At 38.7% G+C, this 22,026-nt stretch overlaps 1 protein-coding gene across 4 annotated transcripts in view; it reads left to right on the top strand.

Annotated features, from left to right (window-relative positions):
• LOC111145641 (ubiquitin associated protein 2) overlaps nt 1-22,026 on the top strand; it is a 138,802-nt gene that overhangs the window by 83,008 nt on the left and 33,768 nt on the right. For 3 of the 4 annotated variants that reach the window (XM_022500693.1, XM_022500690.1, XM_022500692.1), the window contains 4 exons: nt 5,701-5,755; nt 7,480-7,583; nt 14,913-14,978; nt 18,636-18,688. In XM_022500693.1, the coding sequence (XP_022356401.1) occupies nt 5,701-5,755; nt 7,480-7,583; nt 14,913-14,978; nt 18,636-18,688 (278 nt within the window). The remainder of the gene's footprint in view (nt 1-5,700; nt 5,756-7,479; nt 7,584-14,912; nt 14,979-18,635; nt 18,689-22,026) is intronic. The other variant, XM_022500691.1, reaches the window with a different exon arrangement.

The following is a 22,026-nucleotide window of genomic DNA, read 5'->3' as shown; positions in this document are numbered from 1 at the left end:
GAGGAAGCAGGCTCCCTGAGGAGCAGAGAGCCCGATGTGGGACTCGATCCCAGAACCCTGAGATCATGACCCGAGCCGAAGGCAGAGGCTTAACCCACTGAGCCACCCAGGCGCCCTGTTGGGAGATTTTTGATTACTGCTTCAGTTTCCTTGTTGGTTATGGGTCTGTTCAGGGTTTCTGTTTCTTCCTGCTTTAGTTTTGGTAGTTTATATGTCTCTAGGAATGCATCCATTTCTTCCAGATTGTCCAATTTGTTAACATATAGTTGCTCATAATATGTTCTTAATAATTGTTTTTTATTTCTTTGGTGCTGCAACAACTAATATTTAAATACCTGTTTTATTGTTGCAGATAATGATGGGAGTAAGGCATGGTCCCTTACATATGGGGTGGGAAGGAGAAGAGACAGTCAAGTAAAATCACTGTTTGACTTAAGAAAATGATTGGTGATCAGCTGTCATTGGGGTCTTCTTCATTATTACTTCTGTTTGTTTTTAATTTCTTTTAGTAACAAATCTGTACACCCAATGTGTGGCTTGAACTCAAAACTCCTAGATCAGGAATCTTATGCTCTACCGGCTAAGCCAGCTAGTCATCCAGTAGGGTCATCTTTAGATTGAGTGACCTGAGGAGGTTGCTGAGGAGGAATAAAGCCATGTGAAAATCTGAGTAGAAATATTCTGTGTAGAAGGAGCAGCTAATGTAAATATGGAAAACAACTTGGATTTTTTTTTAACAGAATTAAAAACTACTTATTGGAATATGAAAATATACACAGAAGTGCTCAGGGTGCAGCTTTAACATTTTACCTTGAAATAAAGTATATAGAATTGTGTAATGAGTACTCAGATTTCCTGAATTTTGATGTTTTACTATTTTTTTTCATTGTTTTTCTCTGTGTGTGTATATACATATATATATACATATATGTGTATATATATATTCTTGTTTTTTTCTTTTCCGAAACCTTTAAATATAAATTCCAACATAATACCATTTTACCCCTTAATATTTTAGTGTATATCTCCTAAGGGGGAAAAAAAACTCTCTCATGGAGGTATCTTACAGTGATAAAAACAGGAAATTACTATTGATGCAATTTACAGGCCTTACTGAAAAGTTATCCTGTAATGTTCTTTATAGCAAAAAAGTATTCTGGTCTAGGATCCAGTCCAGTATCACACATTGTATTTGGCTCTGCCTGTTTGTGATCTATCTGTCAAATGAATAAATAAAAAAAAATCTTGGCTCTCATGTCTCTTTAGTGTCATTCAATCTAAAATAGTTCATTAGTCTGGAATAATACTGGTATTTCATGGCGTTAATGCTTTTGAAGCATATGGTCTGTCTTGTAGAATGTCCTTTAATATCAGTCTGAGAAGCTTCATGAATACATTGATGTTATTTGGTGTTTTTAAATTTTATTTTAATGCCAATATAGTTAACCTGTTACTTATTTTTGACAGGAATACCACAAAATGTGGATCACATTAGAGGGCACATGATAAAGGTTTATCCCATTGCTAGTGTTGTTAGTTTTGATTTCTTATTTAAGAACAGTAGTTTCTGCCCAATTTCTCCTTGAAGTTACTACCCTGCATTTTGTAATTAATAAATACTTTTTGAGGGGAGTACTGAGACTATATAAATATCCTTTTTTATATGTGTTTTCTGTCCCTGGATTCAGGAATGCCTATCCCTCAAACTGCCCCAGTTACATAAAACTAATTTTGCCTGTCTTGCATTAGCTAATTTGAATTGGGGTTTTTCCTTGAACCATCCTGAACAACCCTGCCTGTAATGGGGCTTAGGAGAAATTATCTTCCAGTTGGGGAATTTTTTTTTTTTCCTAAAGATTTATTTGAGAGAACATAAGCAAGGGGTGGGGGAGGAACAGAGGGAGAGGGACTAGCAGACTTCCCTGCTGAGCAGGGAGTTGCATGTGGGAATTGCATGTGGGACTTGATCCCAGAACTCTTGAGATCATGACCTGAGCCAAAGGCAGTTACCTAAACAACTGAGCCACCCGGGTACATCCTATGTGGGAATTTCTAAAATTGTCTCCACAAGGGAAGGGAGGGAAACATAAAATATCAAATCAGAGAAGGCTATAGATCATATGAGACAACTATAGGAAACAAACTGAAGGTTGCTGGAGGGGTGGTAGGTGGAGGGATGGGGTAACTGGGTGATAGGCATGAAAGAGGGCATGTTATGTCACGAGCACTGGGTATTATATAAGATTGATGAATCATTGACCTCTCCCTCAGAAACCAATAATAAACTATGTGTTAATTGATTTTAAGTAAAATTAAAAAAATAAAATTGTCACCACAAAAGGGGAAGCTTACTCAGTCCAAGGGGGGGGGGGGTCTCTTTTCATGGAGGAGGAGATGGAACCCAATCAGTCCCTGCCAAGCAGGATGTATGGCATCTAGGGTATGGCTCTTCAGTGTACTAACACCTTCAACTAGTGGCAGAGTGGGGAGCAGCACCAAGGGGTTGGACAGTCAGCTCAGAGTATTTCTTAAATATTCTTTAAGAAAAAAAAATCACTCTTTATATACTAGTTTTAGAGTCCATTAATTCCTGAAACATTTAGTGTAATACCTTTATTTGTTATTTTTAAAACGATTTAGTTATTGTGGTGCCTGGGTGGGTCTTGATTTCCACTCAGATCATGGTCTCAGGGTCATGGGATTGAGCGCCATGTCTGGCTCTGCGCTCAGCACAGAGTGCTGGGAGCAGGGTGTGGGGGGGTGGGGATGGGGACAGGGAGCTTGCAGAGGGAGAGGGAGAGAGAAGCTCAAGGAGACTCCCTGCTATGAGTACAGAGCTTGACTGGGGCTCAGTCTCAGAATCCTGATGACCTGAGCCAAAATCAAGTCTGCCGGTCAAATGACTGAGCCACCCAGGTGTCTCCATAACACATTTAGAATCAGAATTCTTTGCTAAGGACAAGCTAATATATGTGATCTGAGGGTGGATTCTAAGCTTTATTCCTCACTGAATCCCAGAGAGATTTTGCTATTATCATTTAACTTGTTTATGCTGCTTGAAGTTTGGAAAGGCATATTGCTGTCTGAGAATATAATCTAGGGACAGAAAGGCAGAACTTGCTTGACTCCCAAGTCTCTGAGTCAGGCAAGCCCCAGAGATGCCCTGCTTTTGGTATGGGCTGAATAGTTCTCTGGGCATGGAGGCAGCTCATAGTCAACATGACAACTGTATTTATCATTGAACCAGTCATGAAAATTGGGCAATTTTTGTCTATACAAAAAAGCCTTAGAACTAGTCAGGACCTTAGAGATGTTTCATGTCATGACTCAGAGTGTGCAGTAATAAATTCAAGATGACAGTTTCTGGCACATTTGGCTGTTAGCAGAGTTCTCCATATAGTCTTACGGGAATGAGGGAAAGGGATTGCTTTCTGTCATCTTAGATTAGGATCACTGTCCCTCCTTGCTTTTATTGAGGTCACACATGTTGGGTACTGGGGAGGTGGGGAATGTCTGCAGTTAGGGTCTGCCTCCACTGAAGGCTATTGCCTGTTTTCTGTGTTAAGGCTTTTTCAAAGGAAATGAGCAACTTTTCTGTTCAGGCTCTCAGGGTAAAAAACCTAAATATTGAACAACTGAAAACTTGAGCATTCAACAAAGATGTGATACAGAGTCCCTAGAGAGACCTCTTGGGGAAAAGATAGCATGTATCCTAATATTGGTTTATTCTTTTTGATAATATTCTTTAGTCTTGTGTTTTTGTTTTTGTTTTAATTAAAAGACCACAAATCTTTATTATGAGCTATTAGACAGAAATAGCTGTTTGTACCAGATAACAGTGTAGGGAAATCATATATACACAGAAAACAATGTTACCGGTAGTGTTACTAGCCAGGTAAATAGGAAAAAACAATTTTGTTATCTTGCAAAAATTTCTGGGAATAATGGATTTGACTTTTAAAAATCTACTTAGGGGTGCCTGAGTGGCTCAGTGGGTTAAAGCCTCTGCCTTTGGCTCAGGTCATGATCTCAGGGTCCTGGGATCGAGTCCTGCATCGGGCTCTCTGCTCAGCAGGGAGCCTGCTTCCTCCTGTCTCTCTCTGCCTGCCTCTCTGCCTACTTGTGATCTGTCTGTCAAATAAATAAACAAAAATACTTTAAAAAATAAATAAATAAATAAATAAATAAATAAATATCTGCTTAGGCTATTTGGCATGTTTGTGGTCAGTACTTGGTGCAGCTTTTGATCTTTGGAGACAGATATGCAGTTGATAACAGACTTTTTCCAGGGTACTTGTAAGATTTCTTGAATTTTTGCCTAGGCTACGTGTTTCTTTTATAAATTCCTTTTTCTCTTTCTCATGAACAGCTTGCTTTTTGGCTCAAGTATTCCAGGTTTGTTTAATAACTTCTGAGCAGCATCCCCCTTTAAGATCTTGCCACTGTTTTCTTAATATTTAACCACCATAAGTGCCTTTTGGCACTTGTGTGAATTTGAAATGAATTTTCTTTTCTTACAAAGGGTATGCATGAGTCCACCTATCAAGAGCAGTTGTGTTTTTTCTCCTGCTTTCTTTCTTGGTAACTTTAGAGCAAAAATAACTTCTTGAGATAGAATTCACATACAGTATAGTTCATATGAGTGAGCGAGCAACGCAGGTACCTCATTATCTTTTTTTTCTATTTTTCTAAAGATTTTATTTTTAAGTAATATGTACACCCAGCATGGGACTCTAACTTAAAACCCCAGGATCGAGAGTTGTATGCTCTACTGACTGAGCTAGCTGGCACCCTGATATAGGGTCTTTTTTTTCTTTCCCGAAGATTTTATTTATTTGTGAGAGAGGTAGGGAGCACGAGTGGGGGTGGGTGAGAAGGAGAGGCAGAGTCCCCGCTGAGCAGGGAGCCCTTTGTGGGGCTCCATCCCAGTACCCTGAGATGGTGACCTGAGCTGAAGGCAGACACTTAACTGACTGAGCCACCCAGGGGCACCTGTAGATGTCTTTGATGCACGAATCTAATGTCTGTTTGTTTTGCCTGTATCTTTGGTATCCTGCTGTAAAAAATCATTACAGATTCAGTGTTACGAAGTTTTTGTGCTATATTTTCTCCAAGAGTTGTATAGTTATAGCTCTTGCATTTATGTCTTTAGTCCACAGCTTGGGATGTTAAGAAAAACTGGAGAGTTGCTGAATAAAATGGTCTTTTTCCTTTTTTTTAAGATTTTACATATTTGAGGGAGAGTGTGTGTGTGCATGCGCAAGCCTGGAAGGTGGGTTGCAGGGTGAGGAGCAGCGGGGGAGAGATAACCTGACTGTGCTGAGCACAGAACTGATGCGGGGCTTGATCCCACAACTCTGAGATTATTACCTGAGCGGAAACCAAGAGTAGGATGCTTAACCAACTGAGTCACTCAGGCACCCCTGAATAGTTAGTAATATAAGCTGCCTGTGTTAAGCTGCTGCATATCACGGAGCACTATACAAGCAGAATTAAATCCCTTCTGTCCTTTAAAATCAGTAACTGTGTTTACAGTTGTGTCATTAGGGACCGGCAGATTGGGTGCACTGGGTAGGAATGTTGGTGCTGTTAGGGACAATGACAGTGGTGTTTTGGTGGGTGCATAAGAGAATGAAGTTGGTAGAATTATGATTGTATAGGACATAAAATACTATTTAACAGTACTATTTTGTTTTTAAGGATTTGGACGTGGAAGAGGGAGAGGGGCAGGAAGATTCTCAACCCAAGGCATGGGGTAAGTCTGAGCCATCCTATATTTATAGTTATTACCCTCTCTAGTTATTACTCCCAATGTTTTTCTTCCTCTGTCCTGTACCCAGTTTATTTATCCTGGTGAGTCTGATGTTAATTCTCTATTAAAAAGAGGAAATAGTGAAAAAGTGAAATAGTACAAATAAAATAGTATCACAGTGGACTTTAGAGCAGAATTTCTGTCCTTGGCTCTGTTGACATTTTAGATTTAATAATAGGTTGTTGAAGTGGTGCAGTATCCTTTACATTATAGGATGTTTAGCACCATCCCTGGCCTCTCCCTACTAGATGTCAGTAGAACCCTTCCTCAAGTTGTAATGATCAAAAAACGTATTCCGATATTGTTAGATGTTCCTTGGGAGGGAGGTGCACAATCACCCCTAGTTGAAGACCACTGCCTAAGAGTTATGTTGATAAATCCATTAATTTTCTTTGAATGGTGAGTAAATGCAATGTTTATGTATGTAAAAGTGAAAGTCCCCCCCCCCGCCCCCGTAGGTAGTGTAATCTGTTGTTTAGTCATAATTTCTGGTTATTCTTCTACCTTTTGCTGCTTCTAAAACTTTAGCTTCCCTTGGAATTTTAGGTAAAGTTTTTAAGCTTCTTGTAGAAGCCATCTGTATATGACAGTCAAGAAAGGAAGGGAATTGGTTCAAGCAAAACCCTTTTGTCTCTTCCCTAGCTCCAGAGCAGCTTTGGGGGAATGGGGAGGTGTTTGCTGACTTAGTGATATCTCTGGCCATTTCTGTTTCTTTCTTTTCTTTTTCTTTTTCTTTTTTTTTTTTTTTAAGGATTTTATTTATTTGACAGAGAGAGAGAAATAACAAGTAGACAGAGATGCAGGCAGAGAGAAAGAGAGAGGAGGAAGCAGGCTCCCCGCGGAGCAGAGAGCCGACGTGGGGCTCGATCCCAGGACTCTGGGATCATGACCTGAGCCGAAGGCAGAGGCTTTAACCCACTGAGCTACCCAGGCGCCCCGCCATTTCTGTTTCTTGAATGAGGTCATTGTGGATGAAGGAAGGATGAATACATAGGGTGCAGACTTGCTGGAACACTTTAACATACCGTATGTGCCCAGCCCAGTCGCTTTAGACTATTTAGTAGATTTTGTGGTTTACTTTCAAAAATATTCTTTAGTGATTTTTTTCTTTGTCAATGATAATCTCAGTAAATCTGAAAAAAATTTTAAATTGTGTTCTGAAATTTTAGAAATAGTATTAATTTGATTTTAGTTAGACTTCTGAATCATGGGTGTTTAGAATTTTAATGGAATAAAAACCCTGAACGGAACATTTTCTTCAGATGTACTAAAAGAATCTAGCTTCTGACTTGGGAAGAAAAGACTGTTGAAGTCTGGCCTTAGTTTTTAAGGGAGCTTTTCATTAGAGCCCTTATGCTTCCTAATACAATTATGGTTGTGCTTCTCTGTTTCAGGATGCAGAGGGCAGCAGTTTAGGGAAATAAGGGCGTCATACAAGAGTGTATGGTAGGTCCCTAGTCAGTCACTGCTTTTCAGAAGATCTGCGTCCTGATGGCCAGAAGACATAGCCATAATTAAATAGGAGAAGGAGTGTGAAGTTTCTTAAGGTGGCTTTTAGAAAGGACAGGGTGTTTTTTGGATGTGGGGGAAGATGATGTATGGTTGACCTTGTGACTTTGGCAATTGTTGCATTTACCTTAATTCTTTTTTTTTTTTCCAAACCCAAGGACATTTAATCCTGCGGACTATTCAGATTCTCCATCTGTAGATGAGTGCGTTACAAAGCCAGTAGTTTGGGAAGCTACTCATAATGGTGCAGATGAGGGAACTGGTAAGTGCCTGTTGTCAAATGTGTTTTTAATGTTTGAGTCTTTAACATACAAAGGTGTGGTGCCTGTGGAGAATGAAAAAACAGGCTGCTGTCCTACCTCTGAGAGTATTAGCTGGTTCTTACCTCCAAAGTCTCACTTAAAAATCTCATTGACCATAAAGTATTTGTTTTTTTTTTTCCTTCCGTACTCTGAGGGAGAGCCTTTAATTAATCTGTGTATGTCAGTATAAAATCACACTCAAATCTCATTGTGTCAGAGGTACATGTAAGTTCTCAGGGAAGGACTTGTTACTGAAAAGTACCATTCATGGTGGATAGAAGTTTGGCCACATAATGTAGTGGATGATAGGTAAGTTTGGGCATCAATTGCTTTTGCAGATTTTTTTCTGTAGCCTGATGTTTTTGGATAGTTTCATTTTGGAAATTCATGGCTAAATACTTGGTTATTGACATGTTTATTTAATAGAGCTCCTGGGATTTTTTTCATGGTAACATACATATATTAGCTCTTGGATTTATAAAAACCTGTTTTGACAATTCATGAATTCTAACCACAAATATAAAAGTATAGTTCAATAAATAATATAAAAGCAAACTTCCATGTAATACCTATCATGGTCAAAAAATAGGACTGTGCCACCACCACAGAAGCAAAGTCAGTGAACTAGAAATCAAAGATGTTATAGAGAGGATCATCAAAAGTTATAAAAATGGTAATTTGAAAAGACTAGTAAAATTGATAAGCTTACTCTGAGACTGATCAACAGAAGGAGAAGCATACTTAATTGGTTATAGGAGTGATAAAAGGGATATTGATATTATAATTATAGTTATTATAATTGTAACATGTATTCTATATAATTTATATTTTTTATAATTACAGTAGTAATTACAATTATAATTAATATCTGATATTAAAAGATTGTAAGATACTTCATGTCAATAAATCTTGTGCTAACATTTGAAATTGCAGGTTAATCTCTCTCTTCAACACAGATGTGAAAATTTTAAGCCAAAATACTGGAAAACCATTCAGTAAGATAAAAAAGGATAATAACCTCATGGCATGTTAAATGTATTTTTGGTAGTCAAGTTTCTTTAACATTAAAAAACCAGTCACCTCCTAGATATATACTCAAGGGAATGGAAGACCTAGCTTTATGTAAAAACCTTGTGTACAGATGTTTATAGAAGCATAATTCATAGCAGTCAGAAATGTCGAAACAAATGTCCTTCAGTGGGTGAATGGATGAGTAAAATGTGGTATATTATCCATACAACGGAATGTTCATTCTACTATTAGAAGGAATGAAGTGCTGATACATACTGCAACGTGGATGAATCTTAAAGACATGCTGAGTGAAAGAAGCCAGGCGTAAAGGACCACATACTTTATATGGTGTGATTTCTTTTGTATGAAATATGCAGATCAGGCAGATAAATAGAAGTAGACCATTGGTTGCATAGGGTTGGGAATGTTTGGGGAAAATGGGGAGTGACTACTAATGAGTTCAAGATTTCTTCTTGGGAGTGATGAAAATATTCTGGAATAGATAGTCATGATTATTGTGCAACTTGTGAATATACTAAACACTTCTCAATTGTGTACCTTGAACGAGTGGATTTTCTGCTGTATGAATTATATCTCAAAAACAAAAATAAGTATTATTCATACTTTTTTTTTTTTAAAGATTTTATTTATTTGACAGAGGGTGATCCCAAGTAGGCAGAGAGGCAGGCAGAGAGAGGGGGAAGCAGGCTCCCCGTTGAGCAGAGAGCCTGATGTGGGACTGGATTCCAGGACCCTGAGATCATGACCTGAGCCCAAGGCAGAGGCTTAACCCACTGAGCTACCCAGGTGCCTCGTGTTCATGCTTCAACTGAGTAAAGCTAAACATTCTTCTCATTTCAATAAGGAAAAGCATTTGACAAAAGCCGACATCTTTTTTCTGATTTTTAAAAAAACTGGCAAATCTGGAATGCAAGGAAATTTCCTTAATCAGGTAAGGGATATCTACAAAACTTACAGCAAGTGTTATGGTTAATGGTGATGTGTTGAATATTTTTTCTCTACTGTTCTTTTTTTTTTTTTTCTTTTTTAAAGGTTTTATTTATTTGACAGAGAGAGATAGCAAGAGCAGGAACACAGGCAGGGGGAGTGGGAGAGGGAGAAGCAGGCTTCCCTCCAAGCAGGGAGTCTGATGTAGGGCTCGATCCAGGACCTTGGGATCATGATGGCTAAGCCACCCAGGTGCCCCTATTCTTAATGTTTCCATATGCCAATATACTAGAGGTTGTGGTCATTGCAGTAAGGAATGAAAAAAGTCAGAAGGGTTGGAAAGAGAGGAAAAGCCTGTCATTCCTGGCAGTGATCTAAAAATCTAGTTAAATATTAAAATAAGGGAATTTTTTTTTTTTTTTAAGATTTTATTTATTTATTTGACAGACACAGCGAGAGAGGGAACACAAGCAGGGGGAGTGGGTGAGGGAGAAGCAGGCTTCCCACTGAGCAGGGAACCCGATGTGGGGCTCGATTGAGCTGAAGGCAGATGCTAAACGACTGAGTCACCCAGGCACCCCAAAATAAAGAAGTTTTAAAAGGTACTAGGTAGAAGTTCAGTAGATATATCTCTACAAACCATCAACAAAGAGAAAATGGAAAAAATAATGAGCCTCAAAAAACATCAAATGCTTAGGAAGAAGTCTAATGATAAGCAGGATGATAAGACTTATACCTGTGAAAATGTAAAACATAAAATCTTACATTTAAGATACATAATCAGAAGTTTCAAGAAGAAATAAATGGAAGGATATACCATTTTTATATATTACAACTTTCACTGTTGTGAAATTTGGTTTTTACTGGCTCTGGTCGTATTAATTTGTGGTAGTGCACCTTGTGAAAAATTTTTCTTGTTAGTTTTTTAAAATGTCAGGTTTGTTGAGATATATTTCATAGGCAATAATATTTCTCCTTTTTAAAGGGTCCAAGTAGGTGAAGTCGAACAAATGCATGTACTTGTGTGACCACTCCTAAAATCAAGACTGTGTTTCTGTGCTAGCAATGAACAATTGCAAATGAGAATTAAAAAGGAAAAAAAGTATCGTTTATAGTATTACAAAACCATGAAATACTTTTATTAAATCAAAGTGTGTGCAATATTTGTATGTTGAAAATTATGCATCTTGATGAGAAATATCAAGACCTTAGGAGAGAGATACTCAGCATTTATGAACTAGATCACTCAATATATCATTAAAAAGTTATTTTTTCTCAAAGTGGTACTTGGGTGCAGTATGAATTTAATAAAAATCTTAGCAGGGGCGCCTCAGTGGCTCAGTCTGTTGGGCATCTGCCTTCGGCTCAGGTCATGATCCAGAGTTCTGGGATTAAGCCCCACATTAGGCGCTCTGCCCAGTGTGGAGTCTGTTTCTCTCTGCCCCTTTCCCGCTTGTGCTCTCTCTCTCTCAAATAAATAAAGTCTTTGAAAAAATCCTTGAAGACTTTTGTAGTGTAAATGGACAACTTGATTTTAAAGTTTTTGTAAAGGAGATGCCTGAGTGGCTCAGTTGGTTAACCCTTTGCCTTTAGCTAAGGTCATGATCCCAGGATTCTGGGATGGAGTCCTGCATCAGACTCCTTGATTAGCGTCGAGCCTGCTTCTCCTTCTGTCTGCCACTCCCCACTGCTTATGCTCTTGCACACACATGCTCTATTCTTTCTCTTTCTCTGGCAAACAAATAAAATGTTTTTAAAAATAAAGTTTTTATAGAAAAATACAGGAACTGGCATAGCCCAAAGAATTTTGAAAAAGAATAGCAAAGTTTAGATCATACTCCTTTATTTCAAAAGTTACTTTATTTATTTGATGGTGGGGAGAAGAGCAGGGGGAGAGATAGAATCTTTTTTTGGGGTGGGGGTGGGGAGATAGAATCTTCAGTAGGCTCCTTATGCAGCATGGAACCCAACATGGACTCTCTCTTATGACCCTGAAATGATGACCTGAGCCGAAACCAAGAGTTGGAAGCTCAACCCATTGAGCCACCCAGGTGCCCCTTAAGAAAAGTTAATCCAAAGCTACAATGATCTGTGGATTTGGCAAAGCATTGAGGCTGATCAATTATGTAATAGCATATCTAGAATAAACCCACAGATAGATGGCTAATCAATTGATTTAGGACAATAGTTTCAAGGCAGTTCAGTGGTATGTATTATACTGTCCTACACACAAAAAAATAACAAGTAGGCAATAGTTCTAAAAGTGAAACCTGAAAGGACAACTTCTGAAGAAAATACAGGGGCAAATCTCAGGTCACCTTGGGTTAGGCAAGATTTCTTACATAGGGCACAAGAAGCACAAGTTATGAAAGAAAAACTTGGTTCTTGAGAAGAAAATAAGATGAAAGGACAAGGCATAGTTTAGGAGGAAAGGACAAGGCATAGTTTAGGAAGAAATATTTTTAAAACTCCCATTTTTTATATTTTATTTTTAAGTAATCTTTCCACCCAACATGGGGTCTGAACCTGCAACACAGAGATCAAGAGTCACATGCTTTACTGACTAAGCCAGCCAGGCACCTCCAAACCCCCATTTGAAAAGGGATTTGTACACAGAATATATAAAGAATTCTTTTTTTTTATTTTTTAAGATTTTATTTATTTATTTGACAGAGATCACAAGTAGGCAGAGAGGCAGGCAGAGAGAGAGGGGGAAGCAGGCTCCCCGCTGAGCAGAGAGCCCGATGCGGGGCTCGATCCCAGGACCCTGGGATCATGACCTGAGCTGAAGGCAGAGGCTTAACCCACTGAGCCACCCAGGCGCCCTATATAAAGAATTCTTAAAACTCATTAGAAAGCAAGCAGCCTGATAAAATAAATGAGCAATTAAAAATGAACAAAAAATGGGGGCGCCTGGGTGGCTCAGTGGGTTGAGCCGCTGCCTTCGGCTCAGGTCATGATCTCAGAGTCCTGGGATCGAGCCCCGCATCGGGCTCTCTGCTCTCTAGGGGAGCCTGCTTCCTCCTCTCTCTCTGCCTGCCTCTCTGCCTGCTTGTGATCTCTCTGTCAAATAAATAAATAAAATCTTTAAAAAAAAAAAAAATGAACAAAAAATGAAAAAGTTGTGGAAATGGATAGTGGTGTTGGTTTGTATAACATTGTGAATATACTTAATGGTAATGAGTTCTACTAAGAAGGGTTAATGTGGTAAGGTTTTTTGGTGCAGGGAATGTGTATTTTAAGTTTTTTTTTTTTTTTTTTTTTTAAGATTTTTTTTTTTTTATTTGACAGAGATCACAAGTAGGCAGAAAGGCAGGCAGAGAGAGAGAGAGGAGGAAGCAGGCTCCCCCGTGGAGCAGAGAGCCCGATGTGGGGCTCAATCCCAGAACCCTGGGATCATGACCTGAGCCAAAGGCGGAGGCTTTTTTTTTTTTAAGATTTTTACTTATTTATTTGACAGAGATCACAAGTAGGCAGGGAGGCAGGCAGAGAGAGAGATGGGGGAAGCAGGCTCTCCGCAGAGCAGAGAGCCCAATGCGGGGCTCGATCCCATGACCCTGAGATCATGACCTGAGCCGAAGGCAGAGGTTTTAACCCACTGAGCCACCCAGGCGCCCTTTAAGTGTATTTTACCAAAATAAAAAGATGACCTAGACTCATACACACACTTTGTATCTGTTGTGCCAGTTTTTGTTTTGTTTTGTTTTAATTTATTTGACAGAGCACAATCAGGTGGAACAGTAGGCAGAGGGAGAAACAGATTCCCTGCTGAGCAGGGATCCTGACATGGGGCTCTATCCTAGGACCCTGGGATCATGACCTGAGCCGAAGGCAGATGCTTAACTGACTGAGCCATCCAGGTGCCCCTGTGCCGGTTTTTTTTTTTTTTTTAATTGTTGTTGTGCTATTAATTATGGGGCATGTAATCATTAGGTTGATGGATAACTTCTAGTGAATCTGTAGTTGTTTTAAAATAAAAAGTTATTAAAAGAGCAAAAAGTTTGAACAGATACTTCAGAGAGGAAGATAAAAATGTGCTCATTGTCATTGGTTGTAGGAGAAATCAAATTAAAACATAATAGGTGGCCACTTTTCATTAATAAAAATGGCTTTAGAGGTGTGCCTGACTGGCTCAATCAGTAGAACATGCGAACATCTTGGAGTTCTAGGTTCATGCCTTATGTTTGGTGTAGAGGTTACTTTAAAAAAAAGAAAAAAATCTAGGGGCACCTAGGTGGCTCATTAGGTTACGTGGCTACCTTCAGCTCAGGTCAGGATCCCAGGGTCCTGGGATGGAGCCCTGGGATTGGGCCTACTGTTTGGGGAGCCTGTTTCTCCCTCTTCCTCTGCCTGTTGCTCTGCCTGCTTGTTTTCTCTTTCTCTCCCTCTCTCTGTCAAATAAATAGTCTTTTAAAAAAAATCTAAAACAATAAATAGCTATGGGAGGAAACTGATGCTACCAGGTGTTAGTGAAGGTGGCAGAATAACTGGAACTCATACATTCCTGGTATAAAAGCATACATTCACAATAGTCTTATAGTCCCAACCCTTGTATTTTATTGAAGAGGAATGAAAAATAGCCACACAAAAACCTGCACAGAATGTAAAGTAGCTTTATTCATAACCTTTACTGATTTTGAAATCAGGTGCTAAAACAATGTTGAATTAGTTGATTAACTGTTAACTTTTATTTTTTCTTATTCTGCTTCCTGTTCTTTTCCCTTTTGTCTTGTCTCTATCTCTTCCTCTCCCTTCCCCTCATTCTCAATTAGGGTAGCTGATTCCTTGCTAAAAAATAAGCAAATGTGTTTAATGCAGAATACAGTTAAAGGATTCTGTTGATAGAGCCTGGCTGTTTCTCTAGGGGCATCATGGAGTGGCATTGTCTTGTTGGAGACAAGAGAGTTCTAAGTCTGGCCCTCAGCCATAATTATAGGCTCAGAAACCTGACTTTTGACAGGATAATAGATCCATTCCTTAGAGCAGACCTCCATTAACCAAAATAGACTGAAGGGTAGTCAGAATGCTAGTTCATTAAATGTAAACATACTAAGTATAACTTGCTAAACATTGGAATGCTCTTGACAAGTGGGAAGGGAGTTTGATGAACAAGGGTAGTTGATGCAATTGAATGTTCAAAGGCCATCTGGCTAATAGGATTTATACTTGAGTCACAGGGCCTGTAACTTCATGGATTGCAGGAAGTTTTCTTCTCTGATGCACAGTATGGACTTAACTTTGATGCTTGGCTTTCTCTAAGTTGCTGACCAGTTTCTCTTTTGTTGAATACCTTTATTAATATGTTAAGACCTTCCCTTGTACATTTGCAGAACTGGCATCAGATGTTCATAATGTAGCTCAGGATCTGCCAAACAAAAATTCTTACGGACTCAAAGGTATGATTGTTTAAATTAAAAAATTTCCCTGAGTTATGAAACTTTTGAAAAGGAGGGGCCTAGCTGGCTTAGTCCATAGGGTCTGTGACTATTGATTTTGGGGTCGGCTTTAAGCCGCATGTTGGGCACAGAGCTTACTTAAAAAAAAAAATCTTCTAAAATGCGTATAATATCTTCCATTTTAATCAAGGCTAGCTAAGAAAATTTCATCACGTGAATAATTGTAAAAACTATTTTTACGACTACTTGATTAAATATCAGCTTTTGATTACAGAAGTGTTTTACAGATGGGCCATCAGGACACCATAGGTCTTTGACTCATTGTTTTCCTTTTTCCTATGTCGCTTCCTTATATGTGCTTTTGATAGTTGGGTTGAACCTAATGCATGCACCTCAAATTTATTGTTAAAAGCTGAAAATAAATAACGTTCCTGATGTTTTCCTGTAGTTTGAGGTATAGGTTTATGGGTCTGTAATGGGGACCAAAGTTTCAGTGTAAAATTCTACTATTTTACAGTAGGATTAGGGCTAGAACTTAAATTCATCTATATGTAATGTTCTCATAATTTTTATACTACGTATTTAGAGTGGGTACTGCAGCATTTGGCCCTGATTCTGATAAGGGGCTATGCCCTGTGTTGCCTGACATAAGCACTTTACCATGTTGTGCTTCTGCTTGTGACTACATACATGGTCTTCTGCCATTTATTAAATGTACTCAGGTTCTGATGGTATTCTCTATGTCTAAATTTGTGTTTTAATTGTTTTCAAAATATCCCTATCTCTTAAGTGTTAGGCCAGTCTCTTTACATCATGTATATGAAAGTGTGCTTTAACTTAATACTACTGAGTACATATAAAAATGATCACAATAGTAAATTTTATAAGTATTTTACCACAACTTAAAAAGTTTTTGAAAAAATATGTTGTAAACTTTAGGATACTTTAATATTTTATGTAGAGGGCTTTTTAATTTTTCATCGTTATTTTTCTCCTTTGGAGTATCCCTTCTTTATATATATCTTTCTAGCTATTGTCCAACTTTCAAGATTTTTCCCCCCAAGATTTTACTTTTATTTATTTTTAAGATTTTACTGTTTTATTTGACAGAGTGAGTGAGAGAAAGAGAGAGCAAGCACAAGGAATGGTAGGCAGGGGAGAAGCAGGCTCCCTGATGAGCAAGGAGCCTGATGTGGGGCTTGATCCCAGGACTCTGGGACCATGACCTGAGTTGAAGGCAGCCAATTAACCAAATGAACCACCCAGGTGCCCCTAAGATTTTATTTTTAAGTAATCTCTATACCCAGGGTGGGGCTTGAACTTACAACCCCAAGATCTAGAGTCCCATGATCTACTGACTGAGATAGCTAGGTGCCCCTGTTTTCTGTTTCTTGCTTAGGATGTTCCTAGAACTGCTCAGGTTGAGCCTCAGCTTTTCATAAAATTTATTAATCTTTAGACTACTGTCTCCTATGATGAATTTGACAGCATGATCATATAGTAGGTTGGATGAAGGTGGCATCAAGAATACTGTGTCCTGGCCATCCTTTAAATTAATTGTGTCCTTTTAAAACTGTACATTTACTTAGAGAAGTCTTGAGGTATTCAAAGATTGGAGATTATGTATTATTAGTACCTAGAAGAAAGGCACATTGTAGAAGGAATATAAGAATGGAGAATAGGTAAATGACTTGCCTTAGATTTATTTAGCTTTGTGTACAGGGAGATCTCTACGAAGCCTGTGTAGAGGTCTTAGAGAACAAGTTTTCAATACTGATTTCTGATGGGGACTAATTGCACCTTTTGTTTTTTCACTTAAACTATAACTTTTTTCTAGTTTTAAAAAAATATTTTAATGCAGCAAGATGTTTTGAGACCATGTAAATTCATATTTGTTTCATGATATTTATGGAGAAATTATGGAAATCATTAAAAGGTATGATGAATGAACCAGTACAAAGGATCAGATTTTCAGTTCAGATCTTTCTCTCTGAATCTTTACAGATATTTCAAGGATACATGCAGTTGAGAGGCACAGAAGAACAATGAGTACCTGTATCCACATTCTTCCTTCCTATAATATATATGCCCTATGATCCATAATAATAGATGAAGTCTGTCAGTGAGGTGTGTAGGTTTCTCACAACAGTGAATATTTTCAGGTTTGAAAAATCTTCCATGTAGTAGCGTATCTTAGGTTATATTTTATAGGGAGCCATATTGCATACATTCATCAATTCTATGTTTGCCATAACCAGTCCTAAACTAGGGATATCCAGTCAGAAGCATACCAATGAGAAGAACTCTTTTCCTAGGTAATAACCATCTGTTTATGAGGCAGTTGGTTATTAGGTTATTGACTTCATTCCAAGGAGATTAGCTCTGGTTACCTGCCTTTTTTTCTCGAGTGTTTCCTTTCTTCTCTTCCCTTTGTCCTCTCCAAACACAGACCTCATTATAGGTCAGATGCTCAGCTCATTTCTTCTGGCTGGAAGGAATGAAAACATCCACAGTCTTCCTGGTTGTAGTTATAGTTGATATCTTAGTATATTTTCTTTTAAAAACCATTTTCTCGGGATGCCTGGGTGGCTCAGTTGGTTAAGCTACTGCCTTCGGCTCAGGTCATGATCCCAGGGTCCTGGGATCGAGTCCCACATCAGTCTCCTTGCTCAGCGGGGAGACTGCTTCTCTCTCTGCCTCTGCCTGCTTGTGCGCTCTGGCTCGCTCACTCTTTCTCTGACAAATAAATAAATAAAATCTTAAAAAATTTTTTTTTCTCTGGGTGTGTATTTGCATGTGTAGTTAAAAATAATGGACCTACACTTATATAGGATCTCTGAATACTAAAGTCAGTATTTCTGGACACAAATGCTTTTTTTTTTTATCTTTTAAAAAAATTTTTAAAAGGGATTTTATTAATTTGAGAGTGAGCGAGAGAGAGAGCGAGGAGGAGCAGAGGAAGGGACAGAGAGGGAGGGAGAAGCAGTCTCTCGCTGAAGAGGGAGCCTGACTTGGGGCTTGATCCCAGAATTCCCATCTGGGATCATGACCCAAGCCTAAGGCAGACGCTTAACCGACTGAGCCACCCAGGTGCCCCCACAAATGCTTTCTTTTTAAAACGCTTAATAATTTGATAGCTGTTAGTTCTGTAACAGTTGTTTGAGCAGATCGTCTGTACCCAGTCAGGAGTTACAGCACTGTACTTCATGTCAGCAGGACTGACTTTTAGGAAATCATAGAATGGAACAAATATCTTAGAAAAAGGAGGTGTCTATGAATTCAGTAATCTACATGAAATTAGGGTCCAAGGCAGACCAGCTTCATAATTAACTTTGTTCTGTTTTAAATTTTATATATCATAAGGATCTCATTGTATTTGTGCTGTGTTCATACTTTCTTGCTCATGACAGAATTGCTTGAATATGATCTACACTGATGCAAAATAAGTTTGAGAAATTGATTTGAGTTTATGTGCATAGTAGCTAGCTAAGTTGGTATTTGACAACATGACATTTTATTGAGAATAGCTTCATATTTCTTGGATTGTAAACTAAATTCATGAGATACATGACACATCTTGTGCAGTATACAACCGAGAATTATTTGGAGTAAGATAGTATTTGGCTTTGTGATGTAAACTGTGATTATTGTCAACAGGAACCTGGAAGAATTCTGTGGAAGAGTGGACAACAGACGACTGGACTGAAGATGTAAGTATTTAGCATCAGATTAGATGTGTCTTCCTTTTGGTGTCTGATAGGGGCATGCATTCCTTGAACAAAGCTGGAGACATATTATAGTTGTTCATGGTTCCTTTTCGGATGTCTGTGATTATCATGTTTTTTAGCAAATGCTCCTCAGAAGGAAGTTGGGGTTTTGAGATTTTTAAGAAACTTGGTTTTAAAGCATCCACTTCGGAGTGCCTGGGTGGCTCTGCTGTTAAGCTGCTGACTTTGCCTTAGCTCATGATCTCAAGGTCCTGGGTTCAAGCCCCACATCGGGTGCCCTGCTCCATGGGAGGCATGCTTCTCCCTCTCTCATTCCCCTTTTTGTGTTCCCTCTCTTGCTGTGTCTCTGTCAAATTAAAAAAAAAAAAAAAAAAAAAAATCTAAGGCACCCACTTAAAAATGACCAGTAGTAAAACAGGATTGAAATCATTTTTTCGCTTATTTTCTGTTTTGTTTGTTCTTTTTAAAAAGTTTTAAATTAAAAAAAATTTTTTTTTTAAATTTTTTATGATTTTATTTATCTGAGAGTGAGAGAAAGTGCTCAAGCAGGGTGAGGGACAGAGGGAGAGGGAGCAGGGTCCCTGCTGAACAGGGAGCCAGATGTGGGACTTGATCCAGGACCCTGAGATCATGACCTGAGCCAAAGTCAGATGCTTAACCACCTAAGCCACCCAGGCATCCCTGTTTGTTCTGATAATCAACTGATGGTGTTGCCCTGACCTTTTATTTCTTATAGTGTTTTTATTAATGGAGGTGGTGTTTGGGTCACAGCTGAAATTAACCTGAATAAGTGATTCTGGTTTTAGGCCCAACCCCTTCTTCTTAAGACTAGACTCTTGTTATATTTGTTTATTCCATAGACATTTTTTAGTGTACTACTTTAGTTCTAGTAGTGTTGATCTGTAACTCTGGGCCCAGCATAAGATATTCTTTGATTAAAAAAGAATTTAACTTAAGAAAATGTAACTGAACAAGTAGCCCTATATTTTATATATTTTATATTTTATACCAATTTTCTGTTTGACTCTCAAGCTCCAAAACAGGTGTATGTACATCATAGAGAGCAAACATTGTTGGGTGAGAATAAAGAGGTTATAAGTGTTGACCTTTATTTATTTAAATAATGGGTTTTAAATTTATTCATTTTTAAGTAATTTATGCATCCAGTATGAGGCTCAAACTCACGAACCCAAGACCTAAAAGTTGCATATTCTACCGACTAAGCCAGCCAGGTGCCCCCAATATTGACCTTTAATATCACATAAAATGACCCAGACTTTGAAAATTTTTTTCCTGAGAAAACTTTCCTGCCCCCCCCCCACTGTTTTAACAAGTATATTTTTATTTATTATTTTATAAGAATATATATACTTTGAAGATTTTGAGTGAGAGAGAGACAGCACAAACGGAGAGGGACAGAGGGAGAGAGACAGGCAAACAGGACCGTGAATTTATGACCTGAGCCAAAGTCAGTGCTTAAAAGACTGAGACACCCGGGCACCCCTACAAGTACATTCTTAAAGAAATGACCTACAGTTTGCCACCCCTTTTCTGCTGCAAAACAGTATTGTGTCTGGTTTGTTAGTGAGCAGACTGGGTTGAGTATGAGGAAGCAAGACAATAGAGGTGCTCATTTGATTGAGATTTAAGGTATGTATTCACTTCTGCCATATATTAACCATAAATCTTCGGGGTATGATGTCATCAGGCTCTGTAGTACTGGTAATATGAGGATGATGGACTGGTGGATGCTTACTTGAATCAGTGGAGGGATGGGTACCAGTGACGAAGGAAGATAAGAGTGAGCAGCTGTGGGAACTTCATCTTACTTGAAACCGAGCTGTTCAACTTTTCAATGATTTTGTTACTAGAATTTTTGCCAAGTGTTTGTTTGGGAGGAAGAAATATTTTCAGTGCTAGAAGCTTTAGATGTTTTTGGCTCCTGTCTGGGTCAGCAGGCAGGTTAGAAGATGAGCAGAGGATCAGAATGCAAAAGGCCATGGGGTGCCTGGCTGCTGAGTTGGTTAAGTGGCTGCCTTTGACTCATGTCAAGATCCTAGCATCCTAGGAATGAACAGCTCATTGGGCTCCCTGCTCAGCGGGAGTCTACTTTTCCCTCCCCCTCCCCTGTGCTCTCCTCTCTCTCCCTCTCAAATAAATAAAAATAGGGGTGCCTGGGTGGCTCAGTGGGTTAAAGCCTCTGCCTTCGGCTCAGGTCGTGATCCCAGAGTTCTGGGATCGAGCCCTGCATCGGGCTCTCTGCTCAGCAGGGAGCCTGCTTCCTCCTCTCTCTGCCTGCCTCTCTGCCTACTTGTGATCTCTCTCTGTCAAATAAATAAATAAAATATTTAATAAATAAATAAATAAAATCTTAAAAAAAAAAAAAAAAGAAAAAGGCCTGTGTTCAAATTTTGACTGAGCTGACCTGTAGACTTTGAGTGATGCATCTTTCCTTATTGAGCCTTCTCTTTTCCACCCAGTGTAATGAATATCATAACAGTTGTCCTGTCTGACTTTCGATGAGTTGTTCTGTGGGTTAGGTGAGGTCTTTCAGTGAACGTTGTTAACACGCAGTTCAAATGTACACACATAGAGATTAATATTCTTCTGGAGAGCCCATATTAGGCACAGTATAATTTGTAATTAGTGATAAGAATTAGCATAGGAAATTTGGATGTCTTTTCTCAAAGTATCCAAAAATTTAAAACTTTCCTAATATAAAATAATGGTGATTGAAACAAGAGTAATCTAAGGCACAAATAGAAAATTCCATGTAGAACTTAGAACAATAACTGTTGGAGTGCCTGGGGGCTCAGTCTGAATTAAGGGTCCCAACTCTTCTTTTCAGCTCAGGTCATGATCTCAGGGTGGTGAGGTCAGGCTCCATGTTGGGCTCCACATTCAGCCGGTGTCTGCTTGAGATTCTCCCTCCCTGCCACACTCACTTTCTCTCTTTTGAATAATAAGTAAATCTCTAAGAAAAAACCAAAACAACGATACCTATTAACCCTTTCTTCCCTACTCCTTTTTTTTTCCCTTTAAGTAATTTCTGCATTTAGCATAGGGCTTGAACCTGCAAACCCAAGATCAAAGAGTTGCATGCTCTACTGATGGAGCCAGCCAGGTTGCAGCCACTTTAAATAATTTTTATGTATTTTCTTTTGATTTTTTTTTTCTTTTCACAAATTCTAAAATACGGCTTGTGTCTTTTGAAATCTGAGATTGCTTACTTTTTACATACTTTTTAAAAAAGATTTTTTTTATTTGACAGAGAGAGATCACAAGTAGGCAGAAAGAGAGAGGGGAGGAAGCAGGCTTCC

The sequence above is a fragment of the Enhydra lutris genome, unplaced genomic scaffold (assembly GCF_002288905.1).
Source record: "Enhydra lutris kenyoni isolate GAN:26980312 unplaced genomic scaffold, ASM228890v2 scaffoldscaffold13, whole genome shotgun sequence".
NCBI lineage: Eukaryota > Metazoa > Chordata > Mammalia > Carnivora > Mustelidae > Enhydra > Enhydra lutris.
The sequence above is the reverse complement of the archived record's forward strand: the minus strand, read 5'-3'. Positions and strand labels throughout refer to the sequence as shown.